Here is a 25065-nt window from a genome sequence, read left to right as displayed (position 1 = left end):
ACAAGATCATGTTGTCAATGGAGATAATTTAACTTTTTTCTTTTTAGTCTGGATATTTTCTTTGCCTTTTCTTTTTTTTTTTTTTTTCTCTTGGTGCTGGTGATCAAACCCAGGGTCTTGATACATGCTAGGCAGACACTACCACACAGCTGCACCCCCAGTCCTTGGTTTTTTTAAATAGACTCCTGATATGTAGTTCAGGCTAACTTTGAACTCATTATGTAGCCCAGGCTGGCACTCATAATTCTCCCACCTCTGCCTCCCAAGTTTTGAGATTACAGGAGTGTGCAACCACACCAAATTCTCCTTCACTTTTGAAAGATAACTTTGCAGCAAGGTAATGTGCCTTAGTTATAGAGTGCTTGCCTAGCATGCCCAAGGACCTGGGTTTGATCCCTAGCATCATGGGTAGGGAGAAGGATGAGAGGAAGATAAGTTTGGAGGGTAGAAAATTGTAGGTTGGTTATTTTTTGTAATAATAGTAAATATTTCACTCCATTCTTTACTTCCCTGAATGGTTTCTGAAAAGTTTCTGAAAACTCTTATCTTTGCCTCTCAATAGGTAAGTACCTCCTCCTCACCAGTTCTATCAGGATTTTCTGTAGTTTGAATATGATATACCTAAGCATAGTTTGGAATTTATTTTGTTTGACGTTCTCTGAATTTCCTGAATCTGTGATTTTGTGTCTGATACTATTTTGGGGGAAAATATTGCTTTTTGATCCTTTTTTCTTCTTCTTCTGGAATTCCCATTATGCATGTTATGGCTTTCATAGCTATGCAACAGTTTTTAGATATTTTATTCTAGTTTTGTTACTGTTTTATTTTCCTTTGCTTTTTGGTTTTCAAAGTTTCTACTGTCATATTCTCAAGCTCAGAAATTCTTTTTTTTTTTTTTTTTTTTTGTGGTATTGGGGCTTGAACTCAAAGCCTTGAGCCACTCCACCAGCCTTTTTTTGTGAAGGGGTTTTTTGAGATAGGGTCTTATGCACTATTTGCTTGGGCTGGCTTCGAACCTTGATCCTCCTGATCTCTACCTCCTGATTAGTTAGGATTACAGGCGTGAGCCACCAGCACCCAGCTCAGAAATTCTTTTATTAGCTATATACAGTCTATTAATGAGCCCTTCAAAGGCATTATTCATTTCTGCTAGTCTTTTTGATCTCAGAATTTTTCTTAGATTGCTACCTCTCTGCTTATATTATCTGCTTTTTGTATATTATTTACATTTTTGTACATTATTTACTTTTTCCATGAGAGTCCTTAGAACATTAATCATAGTTGTTTTAGATTCTTGGTCTAGTCATTCCAAATTCTTGGCATATCTGTCAAAATATTTTTTTGCGTTTTAGTGTGCCTTAAAGTTTTTTGTCAAAATCTGAACATGAATGTACCAGGTGAAAAAAACTCCAGAAAGTAGGCTGTTAGCATTGTGGTGTTAAGGTATGGGGAGATGAGAAGCATTCTATAATCCTATTATTTGGTCTGTCTTTTGGTGAGCCTGTGCCTCTGAACTGTGCCCCAGGTAGGTTAGGCTCTGGTAAAAACAGTTCTTGTTAAGAACAGAATGTTCTAGCATGTTTCACAATGGTTATTTCTCCTTTCGTCTTGTCAGAGCACAAGGAATTTTTCTTCAATATTTTCCATGAATACTTGGTAGAGCCCTGATTAAAACACACAAAAGTGTAGGGGCCTCCTTATTACTAGATCCCCTGGAGTTTTTATATTTCAGAGTTGTCTATACTGAGCCTGTAGCGCTGTTCATCAATTCCAACTCTGGTTCCCTACCCCAGCTCTGGTGCCCACTGAGGATTATTACACTGATGGTTTCTCCTGCATTACGTGGTGATTCTCTACATCTGTATCTGTCTCTCTGGGAGACAACAGCTTACCCTGCTTCACTTCTCTCACTTCTCTATCATATCTAGAGTAGTTGACTTTTCAGTTTTTCAGCTTTTTACTTGTTAGGATGGAGTGGTAACTGCTTACGCATGCGCGCGTGTGTGCTCTTTTCTGTTACAAGAACAAGCTCATATTGGTCACATTTTAATTTTTTTAATTTTATTTATTTATTTATTTTTTACTAATTTGTCCCAACATATTTATTAAAGACAACTTCAAGGAGAAAGGACAACATAATGATTTCCATGTACTCATCACTCTGCTTCAATGGAGTATCAGCTTCTACCTGATCTGGTAGTGGGCACATTTTTAAACCCGATTTTGTTTTACTTAACACATATCTTTGGAATTTTTATGTTAATATAGATTGATATCATCATTTTGTTGTTTGCTTGACATTCATTGTATTGATTTATCATAATTTATTGAACTATTCTCATACTGATATAAATTAGAAATTTTCATCTTTTGGTGCCGACAGCCCTCCTGTAATCATAGCTAACATTCCTAAAACCTGCCAGACTTTCTGTAAAAAGTGTGGCAAACACCAACCTCACAAAGTGACACAGTATAAGAAGGGCAAGGATTCTCTGTATGCCCAGGGAAAGTGGCGTTATGACAGGAAGCAGTGTCTATGGTGGGCAGACCAAGCTGATTTTCCAGAAAAAAGCTAAAACTACAAAGAAAATTGTGCTGAGATTTGAGTGTGTTGAACCCAACTGCAGATCTAAGAGAATGCTGGCTATTAAGAGATGCAAGCTGACACTTAGCAGGCATAATCACCAAGAAAAGGCATAACTTTGACCCCTCCACATCTCCAGCCGGCGCAGAGAATCTCCACTTCACGTTAAACGGAGAACCGAGGAGGCCCCCGGGCCGCCAGTGGCCGGCGCCCATACGGCTTGGGAAGACGCGGACCAGCTTACTGTCGATTAGTACACTAACACTCCCTATTTATACCTTTGAAACTCTCTTGTCTGATACCTTGTTCTGCTTTCTCCCTCTTGTCTGTATATTTGTTTTCCCCTTTAACTTCTTGCTTTCCATCTCAGCTCACTCTTCCATTCTCAATATTACCATTGTTATTATTACAAGCTAGAAAATACTTTATTACACACAGTACAGGGACAGTAACAACACCAAGGACAATGACAGGAAGACAGAAAAAACAAGGAAACCAGTTTCCCCACAGCAAAAAATTAGTACAGGAACCAGAGGGGAATGAAGAGAACAGAAACTCAGATCCAGACTCCAACAAAATGAAGATAAACTATGCCAAAGGACCCAATGAAGCCCACAAGAATAATTTAAAAGAAGACATACTACAAGTACTCAATGAGAATTTTATAGAGATGATACTGGATAGGGTCAACCAAAATGTACAGGAGACACTCAAGAAATTCCAAGACAATAAAAATAGAGAATTTGAAAAAGCAAAAGAAGAAATAAAGGAAACCATAGAAGCACTGTATAAACACCAAAGTGAAACAGAGAACACAATGAATAAATGGATAAATGAACTCAGGACAAAAATAGACAACAATAAAGAAGAAAACAGCCAGGATATGGAAAACCTCAGAAAAAAGAATGAAACAGAACTGCAAAACAAAACGGAAGGCCAATCCAGCAGAATAGAACAAACAGAAGACAGAATCTCAGAACTTGAAGATGAAATGGTAATTAAAGGAAAAACTGAAGAACTATTAATTAAACAACTCAAGACCTGTGAAAAGAAAATGCAAGAACTCACTGACTCCATCAAAAGACCAAACTTGAGAATCATGGGCATCGAAGAAGGAGAAGAGGTGCAAGCGAAGGGAATGCGTAATATATTCAACAAAATAATAACGGAAAATTTCCCAAATCTAGAGAAAGAGATTCCCATACAAAGGCAAGAGGCCTCCAGGACACCAAACAGACCAGATCAAAATAGAACTACTCCACGACATATCATCATTAAAACAACAAGTTCAGAAACTAAGGAAAGAATATTGAAGGCTGCAAGAGAGAAAAAACAAGTAACATACAAAGGTAAACCCATCAAAATCACAGCAGACTTCTCAACAGAAACATTAAAAGCAAGAAGAGCGTGGGGTGAGATCTTCCGGGCACTGAATGAAAATAACTTCAACCCCAGGATACTCTACCCAGCAAAGCTATCATTCAAAATAGATGGAGCAATAAAAGTCTTCCATGAGAAGCAGAAACTAAAACAATATGTGACCACAAAGCCACCATTACAAAAGATTCTGCAAGGGATCCTGCACACAGAAAGTGACACCCAACTTAACCATGAAAAGGCAGGCAGCACCAAACCACAGGATAAGAAAAAGCAAGACAGTAGAGAGTAACATCAAGTTAGGTACACACAATCAAACCTTCAAACAACTAAGATAACTAAATGGCAGGAATCACCACATACCTATCAGTACTAACACTTAATGTTAATGGACTTAATTCACCCATCAAAAGACACCGTTTGACAAAATGGATTAAAAAAGAAGATCCAACAATTTGTTGCTTACAGGAGACTCATCTCACCGACAGAAATAAGCATATGCTTAGGATGAAAGGCTGGAAGAAGATTTACCAAGCCAATGGCCCCCGAAAACAAGCAGGAGTAGCAATACTTATCTCTGACAAAGTAGACTTCAAACCTACATTGATCAAACGAGATAAAGAAGGACATTCCATACTAATAAAAGGGGAAATAGACCAAAAGGAAATAATAATCATCAATCTGTACGCACCCAATGTCAACGCACCCAATTTCATCAAACATACCCTGAAAGACCTAAAAGCATATATAAACGCCAACACAGTGGTTGTGGGAGACTTTAACACTCCATTATCATCAATAGATAGGTCATCCAAACAAAAACTCAATAAAGAAATCCAAGATCTAAAATATGCAATAGATCAAGTGGACCTAGTAGATGTCTACAGAACATTTCATCCAACCTCTACACAATATACATTCTTCTCAGCAGCCCATGGAACCTTCTCCAAAATAGATCATATCCTAGGGCACAAAGCAAGCCTCAGCAAATATAAGAAAATAGAAATAATACCATGCATACTATCTGACCACAATGCAGTAAAAGTAGAACTCAACAACAAAAGTAAAGACAAAAAACATGCAAACAGCTGGAAACTAAATAACTCATTACTTAATGAAGAATGGATCATCGATGCAATAAAAGAGGAAATTAAAAAGTTCCTAGAAGTCAATGAAAATGAAAACACAACCTACCGGAACCTATGGGACACAGCTAAGGCAGTCTTGAGAGGAAAGTTTATAGCCATGAGTGCATATATTAAAAAGATTGAAAGATCCCAAATCAATGACCTAATGATACATCTCAAACTCCTAGAAAAACAAGAACAAGCAAATCCCAAAACAAATAGAAGGAGAGAAATAATAAAAATAAGAGCTGAAATCAATGAAATAGAAACCAAAAAAACCATACAAAGAATTAATGAAACAAAAAGTTGGTTCTTTGAAAAAATAAACAAGATCGATAGACCCCTGGCAAACCTGACTAAAATGAGGAGAGAAAAAACCCAAATTAGTAGAATCAGGAATGCAAAAGGGGAGATAACAACAAACACCATGGAAGTTCAGGAAATCATCAGAGACTACTTTGAGAACCTATATTCAAATAAATTTGAAAATCTAAAAGAAATGGACAGATTTCTAGATACATATGATCATCCAAAACTGAACCAAGAGGAAATTAATCACCTGAATAGACCTATAACACAAAATGAAATTGAAGCAGCAATCAAGAGTCTCCCCAAAAAGAAAAGTCCAGGACCTGATGGATTCTCTGCTGAATTCTATCAGACCTTTAAAGAAGAACTGATACCAACCCTCCTTAAACTGTTCCATGAAATAGAAAGGGAAGGAAAACTGCCAAACACATTTTACGAAGCCAGTATTACACTTATCCCAAAACCAGGCAAAGACACCTCCAAAAAGGAGAACTATAGGCCAATCTCCTTAATGAACATTGATGCAAAAATCCTCAACAAAATAATGGCAAATCGAATTCAGCAACACATCAAAAAGATTATTCACCACGACCAGGTAGGCTTCATCCCAGGGATGCAGGGGTGGTTCAACATACGAAAATCAATAAACGTAATAAACCACATTAACAGAAGCAAAGACAAAAACCACTTAATCATCTCAATAGATGCAGAAAAAGCCTTTGATAAGATCCAACATCATTTCATGATAAAAGCTCTAAGAAAACTAGGAATAGAAGGAAAGTTCCTCAACATTATAAAAGCTATATATGACAAACCTACAGCCAGCATTATACTTAACGGAGAAAAATTAAAACCGTTCCCTCTAAAATCAGGAACCAGACAAGGATGCCCACTATCTCCACTCCTATTCAACATAGTACTGGAATTCCTAGCCAGAGCAATTAGGCAAGAAGAAGGAATAAAAGGAATACAAATAGGTAAAGAAACTGTCAAAATATCCCTATTTGCAGACGACATGATCCTATACCTTAAAGACCCAAAAAACTCTACTCAGAAGCTTCTAGACATCATCAATAGCTATAGCAAGGTAGCAGGATATAAAATCAACATAGAAAAATCATTAGCATTTCTATACACTAACAATGAGCAAACGGAAAAAGAATGTATGAAAACAATTCCATTTACAATAGCCTCAAACAAAATCAAATACCTAGGTGTAAACCTAACAAAAGATGTGAAAGACCTCTACAAGGAAAACTATACACTTCTGAAGAAAGAGATTGAGGAAGAATATAGAAAGTGGAGAGATCTCCCATGCTCATGGATTGGTAGAATCAACATAGTAAAAATGTTGATACTCCCAAAAGTAATCTACATGTTTAATGCAATTCCCATCAAAATTCCAATGACATTCATTAAAGAGATTGAAAAATCTACTGTGAAATTTATATGGAAACACAAGAGGCCACGAATAGCCAAGGCAATACTCAGTCAAAAGAACAATGCAGGAGGTATCACAATACCTGACTTCAAACTATATTACAAAGCAATAACAATAAAAACAGCATGGTACTGGCACAAAAACAGACATGAAGACCAGTGGAACAGAATAGAGGATCCAGATATGAAGCCACACAACTATGAGCAACTTATCTTTGACAAAGGAGCTAAAAATATACGATGGAGAAATAGCAGCCTCTTCAACAAAAACTGCTGGGAAAACTGGTTAGCAGTCTGCAAAAAACTGAAACTAGATCCATGTATATCACCCTATACCAAGATTAACTCAAAATGGATCAAGGATCTTAATATCAGACCCCAAACACTTAAGCTGATACAAGAAAGAGTAGGAAATACTCTGGAGTTAGTAGGTATAGGTAAGAACTTTCTCAATGAAACCCCAGCAGCACAGCAACTAAGAGATAGCATAGATAAATGGGACCTCATAAAACTAAAAAGCTTCTGTTCATCAAAAGAAATGCTCTCTAAACTGAAGAGAACACCCACAGAGTGGGAGAAAATATTTGCCAATTATACATCAGACAAAGGACTGATAACCAGAATATACAGGGAACTTAAAAAACTAAATTCTCCCAAAACTAATGAACCAATAAAGAAATGGGCATGTGAACTAAACAGAACTTTCTCAAAAGAAGAAATTCAAATGGCCAGAAAACACATGAAAAAATGTTCACCATCTCTAGCAATAAAAGAAATGCAAATTAAAACCACACTAAGATTCCACCTCACCCCTGTTAGAATAGCCATCATCAGCAACACCACCAACAACAGGTGTTGGCGAGGATGCGGGGAAAAAGGAACCCTCTTACACTGTTGGTGGGAATGTAGACTAGTACAACCACTCTGGAAAAAAATTTGGAGGCTACTTAAAAAGCTGGACATCGATCTACCATTTGATCCAGCAATACCACTCTTGGGGATATACCCAAAAGACTGTTACTCCAGAGGCACCTGCACATCCATGTTTATTGCGGCACTATTCACAATAGCCAAGTTATGGAAACAGCCAAGATGCCCCAGCACTGACGAATGGATTAAGAAAATGTGGTATCTATACACAATGGAATTTTATGCAGCCATGAAGAAGAACGAAATGTTATCATTCGCTGGTAAATGGATGGAATTGGAGAACATCATTCTGAGTGAGGTTAGCCTGGCTCAAAAGACCAAAAATCGTATGTTCTCCCTCATATGTGGACATTAGATCAAGGGCAAACACAACAAGGGGATTGGACTATGAGCACATGATAAAAGCGAGAGCACACAAGGGAGGGGTGAGGATAGGTAAGACACCTAAAAAACTAGCTAGCATTCGTTGCCCTTAATGCAGAGAAACTAAAGCAGGTACCTTAAAGCAACTGAGGCCAATAGGAGAAGGGGACCAGGAACTAGAGAAAAGGTTAGATCAAAAAGAATTAACCTAGAAGGTAACACCCATGCACAGGAAATCAATGTGAGTCAATGCCCTGTATAGCTATCCTTATCTCAACCAGCAAAACCCCTTGTTCCTTCCTATTATTGCTTATACTCTCTCTACAACAAAATTAGAGATAAGGGCAAAATAGTTTCTGCTGGGTATTGAGGGGGGGAGCGGGAGGGGGTGGAGTGGGTGGTAAGGGAGGGGGTGGGGGCAGGGGGGAGAAATGAACCAAGCCTTGTATGCACATATGACTAATAAAAGAAAAATGAAAAAAAAAAAAAAAAGAGATGCAAGCTTTTTGAACTGGGAGGAGATAAGAAAAAGGGGCAAGTGATCCAGTTCTAAGCTCCCTCTTTTTTTTTTTATGAAGAAAATAAAATCATGAGGTCAATTTCAAAACAAATAAATAAATTAGAAATTGTCAACATTACCAACAATACTGCACCAAATATTCTTAAACAATTTGTATATTTACACGATTGTTTCCCTATGATAATTCTATTAAAATAATACTTAGGTTTTTTTCCAATTACAAAGTTAATGCAAGTTTACTAAAGACAATTTGGAAAATGCAGGCAAGTCCATCCCCCAGAAATAACAAACACTTGTCAAGATTTAACTCATGTTCTAACTTTAGGTTTAAGAATACTGCTCAGTAAGTAATAATCCATTGTCAAGCCCCACTCTTCCTGATTTTGGTCCTAGGAGAAATTCTGCCTCCTCAATGTAACTTTTATAAATATGGATTATATATTGACTTTACTAGTCTATTTTTGTGAGCTCCAGAGGCATTTTCCATATGACTCACCTCTATTCCCACAAATGTGTTTAAGAGAAGGTTGTAATATAATTAATTTTCTTACCTCATTTCCAGATCTAAGAAGATTCCCAAGTGACTGCAAAATGAAATACAAGCATGTTGGAAGTAAATTTCAATGTGTTTCAGTAAAATGGCTATTTTTCTCTATTTCGTGGATATAAACTGCTTTGTCTGTTCTGTGCTGGTGTTATTCATTTCCACAATACTGCTGTGACCACTTAAGAAATGTTATCTGCTCTTTATTTCACTGGAAATAAAGCTACACCAAACTCTGGAATGGGCTGAGTCATAAAAAGGGACAGGGTAAAGTGCACAGTCTTCATCCTCCAATTACCAATCCAAACTCATAGATGTCTCAGAAATAAGAAATGGATATAAATAAAGGAAACCAAAGCCATCAGAAACCCCTAAAGAATCAGAAGGTGGTTATCATTTGGTGAGAAAGGGAAATAGTCACACTGTATAGAAGAAGGCCAGGCTTCCTACACTGGGATAGATTTGGGGAAAATTTTTGAGATAGGATCTTTTCTATTCACATTTTGCAAAGTAGATAACTGCATTTCCCATCAGCCCTACTGCAATTCCATAAAGCAGGAGTGCCAAGAGGCTCATAGGAGAGCAATATTGGGATGCAGGGCATAAAAGAAAAAAAATAGTAAATGCTGGCTTTACTGAGAAGCATCTAACGGTGTCCCCCTCTAGAATATAAATACTTTTTTTAGAAAAGAACAAAGCCCTAGGTTAGGCTCCTTAAGAGGCCAAAGCCTTCCCTTGACTGAAAAGAAGTTTATACTTAGTCAAGGACACTGGCAGTAAGAATGCAGGGTGAAAAACACAGAAAGGTTGTAACTAGGTCAGAGTGTTTTTGATGTTTAAGTCTCTTCTTCTTTTGTATAAAGCTGACTGAGAAAAAATTTTGCCAGTTGGTCATCAGCCTGCTGGCCCTCTCGATATGTGTCTTGTCTTGTCTTGTCTTGTTGATTCCTGCCCTGAACCCTTTTGGGTTAAGGACCTCTGCGATCCTGGCAAACAGCAAAATTGACACAGGTCAAGATTGGGTCAAGGAACATTTCCAAAAGACATTATGGAAGAATAAGATGGAAACATAAAAAGGTAAGAAAAATGGTGGTTGGAGATAGAGATGATAACATTCACACTTGGAAGCCTGAGGCAGGCAGATCACAAGTTCAAGATCAACCTGGACTACAGAGGCCCTGTCTGGAGAGAGAGAAGAAAAAACTGAATCCAAATACTATCAGTCTTCTCAACATTAATCAGAATCAGGTAAATAATAAAGAAATATTTTCGAGTATTGGAAAAAGAAACTGTGGCTCTAAATTTTTACATTTAGCTGAACTATCACTTAAACATAAAGGTACAATAAATATATTCTCAGACCTTTATGGTCTCAGCAAATTATCATGCAGACCCTTTTTGAAAGTACTCTTGGGTAATTAATCTGTTAATAAGGAATATTTAGGAAATGTAGCCAGGCATGGGGGTACCTGTAATTCTAGCACTAGGGAGGTGAAGGCAGGAGGGTTGCAAGTTTGAGGCCAGCCTGGGCAACACAGCAAGTTCCGGCCAGTATGGGCTATAAGACCCTGTCTCAAAGAAAACCAAGAAAAAAAGAAATATTTAGGGAGTGTTATAAAATATAAGGAAATAAGAAAGGGGAAATAACTTTGTAAAGTTGTTATCTAAATATATGTGCTGGGCATGGTGGTGCACAGTGTGGTGGGACACACCTGTAATCCCAGTTACATGGAAGGTGGAGGTAGGAGGATCTCTATCTAAGACCAGCCCAGGCAAAAAGTGCAAGACCCTATCTGAAAACAAAAGCAAGAGAACTAGCTGGGCGCAGTAGTTTACACCTATAATCCTAGCTACTCAAGAGGCAGAGATTGGGAGAACCAAGGTTTGAGGCCAGCCCAGGCAAAAAAGTTCATAAGACCCCATCACAACCAATAAAAAGCCGAGCATGGTGGTGGTACATGCCTGTCATCCCAGCTACACATGAAACATAAATTGGAGGATTGTAGTCCAGGCCAGTTCAGGCATAAACATAAGACCCTATCTCAAAAATAACCAAAGAAAAAAGGACTGGGGGCATGGTTCAGGCAGTAGAATGCCTGCCTAGCAAGTGTGAGACCCTGTGTTCAAACCCCAATGCCACAATAAAAAGGATATAGTAAAATATATATGTAAAAAAAATCAGATGTAACAAAGTGGGAGAACAGGTTACAACTTTCAGAGAGCCCAGAGGGATATCCACTGGAAGAACAAATATAAAATATATGCTTCTCAAACCCATAGGGAAATAAAAATGATTTTTTCAAGGAAATGAACAAGAAGCAAAAATAAAGAAAATACAAACTAAGATGGAGTAAAAAGCTCTAACATAAAATTAATTTAATATATTAAATTCACCAAAAAAAAGAAAGGATTCTAAGACTGAATTTTTTAAAAAAAAGACAAAACCTACCAATATATTGTTTATAAGAGACATACTTAAAAGGATAGAGTAAGTTAAAACAAAGGGGGAAAAGGTAAATATGAACTAAAAGAAAGGCAAGTAGACATATAATATCAGAAACATATTTCAAGGAAAAGGCATCAATATGTGAAAAGGGAAATAGTAGATCAAAAATATGTAATGATCATTAATGTAACTATTTTAACAACATAACTTCACAATATATAAAGCAATAACTGACCTCTGGCTCTCCCTTGATAATACTACCTCACCTGAAGCCATTTCAAATGATGCCTTTATTTTTTTTAATTTTCGTTTATTCATATGTGCATACAATGTTTGGGTCATTTCTCCCCCCCTACTCCTGCCCCTTCCCTCTCCTCCCCATCCCCTCGCTTCCAGCAAATGATGCCTTTAATTCCCACATCCTCCTTTATCACATTGGCCTGGGAATGACATGAGGATCCTCCTCAATACTGCTTCCAGATCATTATTGCAATTCCCTAATCACACCCAACTTCAAATCTCCTGTTACAGGACCATATGCCACTCACTACCCTACTTGTTGTTGTCATCTACCTCCTTGCTCATCATTACTTTATCCACTTCTTCTGTCATAATCCCCAGCAATTTCAATATTCACATAGATCTTTCCAACACTTGGCTTCTGTTTTCTTATTTGTTCTCTTCCAGTGAGACAATCCTGTAGCCATTGGTTATACCCTTGACTTTGTTGTACAAAAACAAAAAAATTGCAACCCTTCTATAAATTTCAAATATTTTATTCTTCAAACATCACCTATTTAAAGCTCATTCCCTCTAGTACCTTAACTGAGAATTCTTTGATCTTCACAGGAACTTTTACATAATTGATTCTATCACCTTCTTATTGTCCTTCACTGACTCATGTCCTCATTTCCTTTGTTACCCAGTTTAAATTCCATGGTCAATAATTATAATCAGTCCTTTGCTCACCTCCTACTCACTTTCTTCTCTCTTGCTTTGAAGTGCATCTTGACTGACCTCAGCCCAGCTTTATAGTTATTTCTGCCTACTCCATACCTGCACCCTGAGAGCTGAATGTAGCTTCAGGAAAACATTTAAACTTACTAACTGGTCTCAGTTTAAATAATCATTAACCTCCAGTAGCCCCAGAATGCTGACTGACAAACATATCTCTCTAATGCACTCACACTGCTACACAAGAATTATGTGTTTTCCCCTGTCTTCTTGAATCTTTAAGATCTTCTCTTCCATCTTCATTCTTGCTGATGACTTGGCTTCTTATTGCATTAGAAGCAATCATTATTAACTACACATATTTATTTCATTTTTTAAAACTATACATACCTCTTTTTCCTTTTTTGAGAAACAAATTTTTTATTAGGATGCCATTGAAAGGGGGTAGAATGGTGGGCAGCTATGCAAAGGAGCATAGGGCCCCACACATACTTCTATATATATTTATCACAAATATATCTGTACCCATATATTCTACTTCTCTCTTGTTACCAGTAGACAGATTGTCTGACTCCCATCTGACGCCAGCCCTTTCACTTGTACATCAGATCCTATCTCTTCTCCTCTGTTCAAGGATATAGCTTCAGTAATTCTCTTTTTCTACATATAATCATTTTTCCTCTCCAACATGATTTCCCCCCTCAACTTTAAAAGAACAAAAAGCAACTCTCTGTTTTACCCAATTTCTTTGCCAGTTACTGCCTCAATGCTCTCTTTCCCCTAACAGAGAAACTCCTTTAAAAAACTGTATAGTGCCAAACGTGGTGGTACACACCCATAATTGTAGTACTTAGGAAACAGAGGCAAGATAATTTTGAGTTCAAGGCCTGCCTTGACTATACAGCAAGACCCTGTCTCAAACAAAAAATAAAACAATTGTATAAATTCACTGTCTCCAATTTCCCTCCTTGCTTGAGCCCATTCTAATATGGGTTTTGACCCTGTTCCACCATTGAACCTGCTCCTGCCAAGAGTACCAACAACCTCCATATTGTTACAACCAATGATTAATTTTCAGTCCTTGTCTTTCTTGAGCTATCAGCACATTGAAACAGCTGGTCACTTTCCTTGAAATAAGTTTTTCATGTGACTTGAATAACATCATGCTTTCTTGGTTTGCTTCCTACCTTTTTTGTCACTTCTATATCTTTTTTGATGGTTCCTCATCCCTCTGACCTCAAAATACTGGAGTAGATTAGAATTTACTCCATGGACCTCTTTTCCTGACTATATTGCCTTGATGGTCTCACCCAGTCTTGAGGCTTTAAGTACTACATATATGCTGACGACTCCAAATTTATATCTCAGCTTTGACTTTGACTCTGAACTTTGCCACTGAATTCTAATTCTATATATCCAGTTCTATATATATCTAGTTTTATATATCCTGACAGCCAGCACCAAGCCCTTTCCTCCTTTCCTTCCTTCCTTCTCCACTCCCCACCCCCACAGTGCTAGGATCTAACCCAGGGCCTTCCATAGGCATCAAACCTATTATGCTTTGACCTTGATGATATTTTCTGCTTTGAATTCTAGCTTGAATTTGACTGGTATAAAATAGCCTTGTGTGTGTGTGTGTGTGTGTGTGTGTGTGTGTGTGTGTGTGGTGAACACATATAAGATTGTTGTATTGAAGGATTGTTGTGGTAAACACATATAAGATTGTTATTGTATTGATGGGTTGTATTGTGTTAAAGCATGAAAAATTGTTGAAGTAAAGAAGCATTAGCTAGTGTGTGTTAGGGCTTAGAGGCCAGCCAGAGGAGTGTGACAAGCTGATATGCTAATGAGCCAAACCTAAGGTGGCAGCTGATATGCTAATAAGCCAATCCTAAGGTGACAGTGTGGATAACAGAAGTAGCGAGGTCACCACAGGGTATATAAACTCAGGCCAGAACCCAAAGCCTTGCTCGCCTCTTTGACATCAGAGCCCATGCTGTCAGGAGTCCCCCTGAGATGCTGACATAGAGGCAGCCGCCGCGCTTGTGAATGTGCCCCTTCTCCCGACCACCACTGGGTGTCGCCGGTGAACCGTGAACTGGACCTGCACTGAAGGTGGCTGTGAGGATCCCCTGGGGCACAGCTTCGCCCCCTCATTGGCTGAGAAGACGGCGCACGGTGAGCGAGACTTGGGGGAAGGTCTGAGTAACTCCTGGCTGGCTAGGGTAGTAGAGACAGGTGTTAGGATCCATAGGAAAGTGCCATGTGAATTTTTTGAATAAAAACCCTGTTCTCTGAAATAAGAGTCTCCTGAGTACTGTCTCTCTGTACTCAATTGAACCAACAGGCGCTCATGACAATTGGCGTCGTCAGCAGGATATTGTGAAGGGGATTATGATTGTGGCTTTTTGGCTTTTTATAAGCCTGGCACAAGAAAAGGCGATCTGGACACAAATCTTGGTCTGGGAACTAATCAAGGCATTGGAGGTACTTGAGTAAAGGAACAAGGAAGGGCACAGTGAGCAGAAACTTTGACCAACCACCTGTATGAAGCCAACCCAGCCCTGGTTGGGGAAGAGCAGGTAACTCAGGTGTGGGTCCTTCTCTCCTGCGTACCTAGGCCTACCACCCATAGGAAGCCAACCCAGCCTTGGTTGGGGAAGAGAGGGTAACTTGGGTGAAGGCTACCCCTTGCTTGGAGCAAAGGGAGCCTCCAACACTGAGATTCTCTCAGAGGGATTTTAGAACTCACCCCTGATGAAAAACGCCAAGTGGCTATGAAACAGTGGATAGCTAAAAGATTGTATAAAATTGGAGACTCACTATTAGACAAACAAATTCGGGAATTAAGCACGTCTGGATCATTCGTTGGTACCTAAGGAAGATGCTCATTAAGGGAATATTTACCCTAGCCACCTGGTGGGAACCTGAAGCCTAGGTCATGGCTACTGCTGGGAGTAAAGCATGGGAGAAGCTGAAAAGGAAATGGGGTAAAAATAAGACCAGGGTGGAGATAGAGCCAGGATCCCCTTGGAAAGAGTCAGAGATGCTAACACAGGAAAAATTTAAAGATTATCCTAAGGGAAAAGATATAACTATTCCTCTAACAGACTCATACACTGTAAACCCCATAGTGAAAAGGGCCCAAAAGGAAGAGATACCAGCCATATTGTGCAAAATAATAGATGACATAGATATTGACCGAAGAAGGGAAAAACAACCAGTCAATAAAGTCCTAGGCAAAAATAACCCCTTCATTGAGGCATGCCCAGCAACAACTAGAAAGGTGACTTACACCCCTGTAAAAGGGCATGAGGAGTCAGGAGAAGAGACCACCATAATAGAAAAGAGATCTCTGACAAGAACTGAGTTGCAACAATATAGAACAGAATTTGCCCAGAAAGGAGAGAAAGATGTAACCTACCTAGAAAGAATATGGTCTAATGGAGCCGATACAGTAGAACTATCAGCAGCTGAAATGAAACAGCTGGCAGGTATGATAGAAAACCCCCACATACACGAGGGACTACTGATGGCTCTGGAAGGGCGCCCAGAGGCCATCAGGATCTTGTTTGCCAGGATAACAGAGGCATGGAGGAATACAGTACCAGACATGGATCTGTCCTCAGTAGAGGCAGAGGCAGTTCAGTGGAGGAATTTAGATGAGGCCATAAAACTGTTAAGGAAGGTAGGGATTATATATAAAGTTTACCACCCTGAAATTAGGACACCATTGGGGACACCAGTCTCGAGAGACATGAAAAAGATAATTATAAATGGTGCTCCAACACATTTAAAAATGACCTTAACAACAGCCTTAGCGCAGGCAGAAACTTTACAGGACATCATAGACTTTATTAAGGAAGTAAGAAACTTAGAAAAATGCAAGGTACTGTCCTTCCCAGTAGAAAAGAAAAGAGAATGTAAATGGCTACCAAAACAGCTTACCACCTTTGTAACTGAAGCACCAACGTGCTTCAGGTGTGGTAGGCCTGGAAGGGAATGTCCCTGCAGGCAGAGACAAAATGTCCTAACCAGACCCCAACCACAGTGTACCTATAGACACTCATTTCCAAAAAATGGGGGAAGCCCCTATGGGGGCCAAATATAACAAAGAAGGCCAGGATGGAACAGATGGGGACAAGTGATGAGGAATATCAGACCTTTTGGGGACCCAAACATGAGCAGAGGCCCAAGGCCGGAAACACACTCATGGGGTCCAAGGTTATGGGGTCAGCCAGCACAGAGACCACAGATGTCAGGCCCTACATCCAACTACCAGTGCTTGTCAATGGACAGACCCACTTCCTAACATTTTTAATTGATACAGGAAGTGAGGTCACAATTATTACATCAGTGCTTTGCCCCAAACAACAGGATCCTATAAAGATACAGGGAGTAAATGCTGTAAATATTGCTTATAGATGCCCAGTAAGAATATTAGTGTATGATAGAGAGCATATAGAAATAAATGCAGTCTTTATGTCTGCACCAACAGATTTGCTAGGAATGGATATTATTCCACAAATATTTGGTGCATGGCTACCTTTAAAGAAAAACAAAATGTTACAAGTAAATCTGGCAGAGGTAAAAGTAGAGCCAATATGACTGCCAGAAATACAACCTTCCTTTACTAAACAATATCAATTGAAGGGAGGACATGATGAAGTGACAGCATGCATAAATACTCTGATAGACGAAGGAGTCATTGAAAGGACACAATCCTTTAATTTTAACAGCCCAGTCTGACTGGTTAAGAAACCAAATGGCATCTATAGATTCACTGTGGACTTTAGGAAAATTAATGAGCTTTCATCTGCAATGCCTGATAATTTACCAGATATACAGGACATATTTCATAAAATACAGAAGGGAGCATACACGTGGTTTGCATCAGTGGACTTATCTGATATGTTCTTTGCCTTACCATTGCACCCTAAATCTAGAGAGATTACCACCTTTACCTGGAATAACAAACAATATCAATTTAAAAAATTACCACAGGAATAAAAGAACAGCCCCATTATAGCACATATGACACTACAGTGGTCACTAGACAAATTAAAGATCCCAGATGAATGCTTAGTACTATCATATGTAGATGATATAATTATAGCTGGAAAGAGCAAAGAAAATGTATCAAAATTACTAAAGGAAACAGTGGAGATATTAAGGAAAGATAGATAGATAATAAACCCAAATAAAATACAAAACCCACAAGACTCTGTTAAGTTCTTAGGAGTGATATGGACGGTGACAGGACCAAAGGTCCCTGACCCAGTCCTAGACAAAATTACTAATTTAAAAGCACCAACTAATAAAATGGAAGTGCAACAAACTATTGGATTGTTTGGATTTTGTAGAAATCATATTCTATATTTACAGATCCTATTACAACCCTTGTATCAGGTTATTAAAAATGCCTCTGATTTTGAGTGGGGCCCACAACAAGAACATGTCTTTAAGGCAGTAAAAGAGTTGATAGCAACTCATAGTCAGCTATATACCATTGCCCACATTGACACCGTGATTCTGGATATTTCCTATCAAGCAGGAAATGGAAACTGGAGCGTGATGTGTAAACAAGGTTCACGCACAGTACCCGTATCATTTTATTGTAAAAGATTCCCATATGTGGAATCCAAATATACAATTTTTGAGAGGCTCACTTGGATGCTCATGGAGGCAGTGAAAATAGTGTGCCTGGTTCTGATGGATCAATGCCTAGTAATCCATAGCCCAGTGCCAATATTGGACTGGATCAACATGAAAGGGGAAGCCCTGGCTGGAACCCCTCCTAAACCCAAGGTGTTGCAATGGAAGTGGTTCCTCTCTGAGTTCCTCAATAATCGTAAGATCATGGCAAAGGGGAAGACACCACTCTGGGTGGAGGAGATTGCCTCAGCCCCGATGGTGCCATACCCCATAGCCATGCCAAAAATTACACAGACCAAGAATATTGGCCATTGGGGGGACAGAGAGGTGGGACAACTCACAGACAAATGCCTGGCTCACTGATGGAGCATCCATGTTGTGGGGTGGTAAGCTGCATTGGAAATCTGCAGGCTGGGGACCCACAGATGGGCAAATCCTCACAGACCAAGGCATGGGTAGATCAGAGCAACATGCAGAGGTCCATGCAGCCAGATTAGCAATTGAACAATCTCAAAAGGAAGGATATAAAATTGTTAGGATATATTCAGACTCATGGTGTGTGTGCAATGGCATTGCAGTATGGTCAGGGAAACAGAAGCATACTAACTGGCAGATAAATGGCAAGGACATATGGTCTAAGCAAGATTGGATAAAAATGGATGAACTCTCCCAGTCTATCAGCATCTACATGACACACATGAATGCATACACAGGGAGAGGCGATCCAACATCTTAGCATAATGAAAAGGCAGATAAGTTAGCAGCTCTAATGATTACCAGAAATAGACCTTGGCAGGTGAAAGAGTCCACAGACCATTCTGTAACCTTGTATAGGAAAGATAATTGGGCAGATCCATGGCATGTGCATAAACAAGAAGGACTAAAAATGACTCTCAAAAGAGGGCCTGGGAGTAAGGTAATACAAGATAAACCTAAATGGACTAAAACAAATACATTTAGGAATTATAAGAATGAACAAAATAAACAAATAAAACAACAAAAACTCAAGGCATGTACCCCCTCAATACAAGAACTAAGAGACCTTCATAAGGCATTAGGCCATTGTGGCATACATGCATTGTTTACTTGGGGACAATTAAGGAATATTGATCTGTCTTGGACAAAATGTAAACAGGCAGTGGAAAACTGCCCAATGACAGTACAAAGATTTAGATATAGAGCCCTACCAGAGTTGTATAAACCTAATTGCTTTAATGCTATAATACAGATAGAGTTCATAGGACCATTACAAACACATAAGGGAGATTATACATGCACAATGGTAGATGTACATTCTGGTGTAATGCTGACAAAAGCACATAAGAGACCTGACGCTATGGCCAACATATACACCCTATGGTGTTGGTGGGCCAGATATGGCCCCCCGGCCATTATTGAGTCAGATCAAGGCACGCATTTTACTAGCCAAATAGTCAAGAAATGGGCTCAGGAGATGGATGTTATGTGGAATTATCATCTAGCATACAACCCACATGCAGCAGGTAACATAGAAAGACATAATGGGTTATTAAAACTGAAATTACAATATTTGAAGGATCAGCCACTGAGTAGATCTTTAGAGATAGCTTGTTATGAGCTCAATTCTAGATTAAGGCTTGGCAGACCCTCACCCTTTGAAAGTGCCTTCCCCACACCATTTTTTAACCCAAGGGTGGTAACTCAGGATAACAAGGTACTCCTACCACACAAAGTTACTTTAAAAGATCACAATAATAATCTCTCTCCACAGGAGATTGTGTGCTCAGGAGCGCCCAACACTGGACCACAGGGAAAAAGGGCAACCTCAAAATCACTAAAATAGACAAGCTGGCACCACAATGCCATCTTTAGCATCACACTACCTGAAATGCATTATTTTGCTCATTACTATAGTTACTGTAGCTTGGGTAGGAATCACAGTAGTTGGCCATTATACCCTCTGCCATGAAAGGAGATGCCAGGGCAATGTCGATAACAATACTACCAATAGTACTAACCTCATGTGCAAGAAATTTACTAACCATACTTTGTATATCCTGGATCATTGGCTCCAGTGATGCTAGTCCTACCACCATCATTAAACCCACTAAATACTTGCATCCTGAAACCCTACCCACATACAACCCTAATCCTACACTTAATTCTTCAATTTTCTTGGTCCCATGGAAATACTTAGACAGACAGCCATTTTTTAAGTATAGGCCTTCCTATTGGGCTCTGTATACACATGACTATACTAGAGGAAAGTGGGTGGCTCCATCTTACTGCAATGACTACTTTGAAACCAGGGATTTGTTCCATTTCCACCTTATGGGCAGGAAGCTATTTCCATCAGTCAGTCATGTTAAATCAAGTCCTGCAGCATGTATTGAAAGTGTTTTATGGAGGAATGCCACTACTGAGTCAGCCATTTACACTACATAAGTAGTAGACATTAAACTTAACACCATGATGTGGAAATCTCCAACTTATCATATATTCAATGTCACCAAGGGACCCAGTTCTTACACCGAGATTACCCTGGAGGAGGAACCCATCTATACTTGTGATGATGCTATACAGACATCATTCCCTCAAATCTTCTTTTCCCCATTGATCAGACAAGAATTTGGAACTGAGAGTGAACAGGGTGAGGATTATGAGTATGAGGATAGTGAGAATAAGGATGATGGAGAGGAGGAAGGGAGTGATACTTTAAGTACCCCAAGTACTCCCACAACATTACCACAGGATATACTTAGAAAACCTATACCAAATTTTGCCCCCCCAGAAGGCAGGAACACTTTGTATCTAGACTATCCCAATGAGCCATATGGGGATATATGCCCAGAAGCAGCTATGAATAAGAGTATCCCATGATTCATGCAGGAAAATGATACCAGGATAGTAGTGTGTGTTGCTAACTTCCCAAATTTGCCATATTATGGAGCCTTACACTATTACTATGGCAGTTCCTATGTTAGCACACCCAAGGTGACTAACCTGTCCTTCCCACACATTCCAGCATGGATGGACATACTCCCATTGGGTATACACCATTGGAGATTCCCGATTATTTTAACTGAATTACTGCCACAACCATTCCCACCAACAGACCCTTCTTTTACAGCTAAAATACTGATCAATTATGGAGACAGATTACACCAGCAGGAAAAAAATTAAAGGTTATACTAAACAGAAATTGGTATTACAAGACCACTATCATTGTGTCTTGGGATTTCTTACATTGGTAAACACTATGTGGATTTACCAAGGCCAGAAGAGATACCAAAATATGATGCGCCTCTATGGAGTGCTCATCCCAAATTGGGTAATGATACCACAGGAGTGGCCATGTCATTCCTGTGTGCACAAAATTTTTCACATCAAGACCTTTCTAATGATACTGCGCTCCACCAGATAAAACTGAATTCTACCACTGATTCTGGTGCAAATGTAAAAAAATGGACAATATCTCTGGCATCAACTTATCCAAACCTATGTTCTCCATTAGCTGAAATAGATTTTGGCATCAGAACAACCTATAAATTTTATAACAGAACAAAAGATGGTAGTACTATTGAAGGTGTGGCCAGTTTCAACTTTTCACTTCCCATTTTTCTGAATAAGACTTTCCATGTTGTCTTATTTAATCATACAGGGAAACCTGCAGACACTGGTACTACACCCAGAACGGCTCTCGCTTTGCGGGAAAAAGGAATCTAACAGTGTATGCCTTAATGAATAAGACCCAGTTCTCAAATATACATAGAACAGGCACAATCCCAGGCAATTTGGATTGTGATATTCCAACATATATACATGAAGCTCAATATATACCTAGAAAAGCCCTACCATACCAATCTAGCATAGCTGAACAACCTATCCCACTGGACTTAGTAACACCAGCTACTAAAACTATTGTGCTAAATGCCCAAAAGTTAAATTATAAATGGCTACCAGGGCCTATTAGAGCTATGACAAATTGGACAAACATTACATACTATGAGATCAGTAGTTATGCAGCACCTAATTACACTTTAGATGGTTTGATAACCTCTAATCAAGTTAAGAAATCTGCTTATGTTAGACCTCTCATTCATGTTAAACCTATATATAAAACAGCACAAGCCAACAACCATACATTATGGTGGTGGTCCAATGCAGGGATGAGCATGCAGGGACTAACTAAAATAAACCATTTTGGTGTCCCATACGCATTCTCCTTCCTATTACCATGTAAAGGAAGATGGCATACAGTGGACTTTGTAGCCCACAAACCTAGATGGAGAAATGATACATCCAGTGCAATGCCAACAGAAGGAATACCAGTTATTATGCCTGGATATGATTGGGACACAATATACCATTTAGAAGCTTCATTTAAAAAATGTTGGATAAAAGACTTTTCAGATACACCATGTGTATTATATAGAGGAGGCTGGAATGAGACACTTAAATTTTACTCCATACATTATAAACTGGAGGTTCTCTTTGCACCAAGGATATCAGAAAATACTTCTGATATACATAGACACATCATCTGGAGAGAACCCCCAATGATTTTACCATTGACTTACACTTCTTTAAGAATACTGCCTAACCCCAGGATAAGAGAGCTTACACTCACACTAAATCTCAATAACATGGTGCCTAAGGAAATGAAATGTAAAGGGTTAAAGCTACCTACCTTTTCATATGGCCTAAGTCACAGTTCTTTATGGCAGGTGTCATCGCAGTTGTGGTAGCAACTGTGGTAGCAACTGTGGTAATGACAACCTTAACAGCACAACTTTTCATAGCCCTGGATGATCTAAAACAGGTTACAAAACACCAGGCTGAGGCAATAGAAGCCCTATCAAGAGGTCTGAGTCAATTAACACAGATAGTACATCACTTACAACTAGAAATAGAGTCCATCAAGAATGCTCAGCTTCACAAATGCAAGAGGCCTCCAGGACACCAAACAGACCAGATCAAAATAGAACTACTCCACGACATATCATCATTAAAACAACAAGTTCAGAAACTAAGGAAAGAATATTGAAGGCTGCAAGAGAGAAAAAACAAGTAACATACAAAGGTAAACCCATCAAAATCACAGCAGACTTCTCAACAGAAACACTAAAAGCAAGAAGAGCGTGGGGTGAGATCTTCCGGGCACTGAATGAAAATAACTTCAACCCCAGGATACTCTACCCAGCAAAGCTATCATTCAAAATAGATGGAGCAATAAAAGTCTTCCATGAGAAGCAGAAACTAAAACAATATGTGACCACAAAGCCACCATTACAAAAGATTCTGCAAGGGATCCTGCACACAGAAAGTGACACCCAACTTAACCATGAAAAGGCAGGCAGCACCAAACCACAGGATAAGAAAAAGCAAGACAGTAGAGAGTAACATCAAGTTAGGTACACACAATCAAACCTTCAAACAACTAAGATAACTAAATGGCAGGAATCACCACATACCTATCAGTACTAACACTTAATGTTAATGGACTTAATTCACCCATCAAAAGACACCGTTTGACAAAATGGATTAAAAAAGAAGATCCAACAATTTGTTGCTTACAGGAGACTCATCTCACCGACAGAAATAAGCATATGCTTAGGATGAAAGGCTGGAAGAAGATTTACCAAGCCAATGGCCCCCGAAAACAAGCAGGAGTAGCAATACTTATCTCTGACAAAGTAGACTTCAAACCTACATTGATCAAACGAGATAAAGAAGGACATTCCATACTAATAAAAGGGGAAATAGACCAAAAGGAAATAATAATCATCAATCTGTACGCACCCAATGTCAACGCACCCAATTTCATCAAACATACCCTGAAAGACCTAAAAGCATATATAAACGCCAACACAGTGGTTGTGGGAGACTTTAACACTCCATTATCATCAATAGATAGGTCATCCAAACAAAAACTCAATAAAGAAATCCAAGATCTAAAATATGCAATAGATCAAGTGGACCTAGTAGATGTCTACAGAACATTTCATCCAACCTCTACACAATATACATTCTTCTCAGCAGCCCATGGAACCTTCTCCAAAATAGATCATATCCTAGGGCACAAAGCAAGCCTCAGCAAATATAAGAAAATAGAAATAATACCATGCATACTATCTGACCACAATGCAGTAAAAGTAGAACTCAACAACAAAAGTAAAGACAAAAAACATGCAAACAGCTGGAAACTAAATAACTCATTACTTAATGAAGAATGGATCATCGATGCAATAAAAGAGGAAATTAAAAAGTTCCTAGAAGTCAATGAAAATGAAAACACAACCTACCGGAACCTATGGGACACAGCTAAGGCAGTCTTGAGAGGAAAGTTTATAGCCATGAGTGCATATATTAAAAAGATTGAAAGATCCCAAATCAATGACCTAATGATACATCTCAAACTCCTAGAAAAACAAGAACAAGCAAATCCCAAAACAAATAGAAGGAGAGAAATAATAAAAATAAGAGCTGAAATCAATGAAATAGAAACCAAAAAAACCATACAAAGAATTAATGAAACAAAAAGTTGGTTCTTTGAAAAAATAAACAAGATCGATAGACCCCTGGCAAACCTGACTAAAATGAGGAGAGAAAAAACCCAAATTAGTAGAATCAGGAATGCAAAAGGGGAGATAACAACAAACACCATGGAAGTCCAGGAAATCATCAGAGACTACTTTGAGAACCTATATTCAAATAAATTTGAAAATCTAACAGAAATGGACAGATTTCTAGATACATATGATCATCCAAAACTGAACCAAGAGGAAATTAATCACCTGAATAGACCTATAACACAAAATGAAATTGAAGCAGCAA

General features: G+C 38.8%; 1 protein-coding gene across 2 annotated transcripts in view; it reads left to right on the top strand.

Annotated features, from left to right (window-relative positions):
- Nucleotides 1–11564, top strand: part of Fam186a (family with sequence similarity 186 member A) — a 77033-nt gene extending 65469 nt beyond the window's left edge. For both annotated transcript variants that reach the window (XM_074083354.1, XM_074083352.1), the window contains one exon: nucleotides 9213–11564. In XM_074083354.1, the coding sequence (XP_073939455.1) occupies nucleotides 9213–9234 (22 nt within the window). In that variant the 3' untranslated portion in view covers nucleotides 9235–11564. The remainder of the gene's footprint in view (nucleotides 1–9212) is intronic.
- The last annotated feature ends 13501 nt before the right edge of the window (nucleotides 11565–25065 follow it).

Source organism: Castor canadensis, chromosome 8, assembly GCF_047511655.1.
Source record: "Castor canadensis chromosome 8, mCasCan1.hap1v2, whole genome shotgun sequence".
Classification (NCBI taxonomy): domain Eukaryota; kingdom Metazoa; phylum Chordata; class Mammalia; order Rodentia; family Castoridae; genus Castor; species Castor canadensis.
Note: the sequence above shows the minus strand (reverse complement) of the source record. Positions and strands in the feature narration are given on the sequence as shown.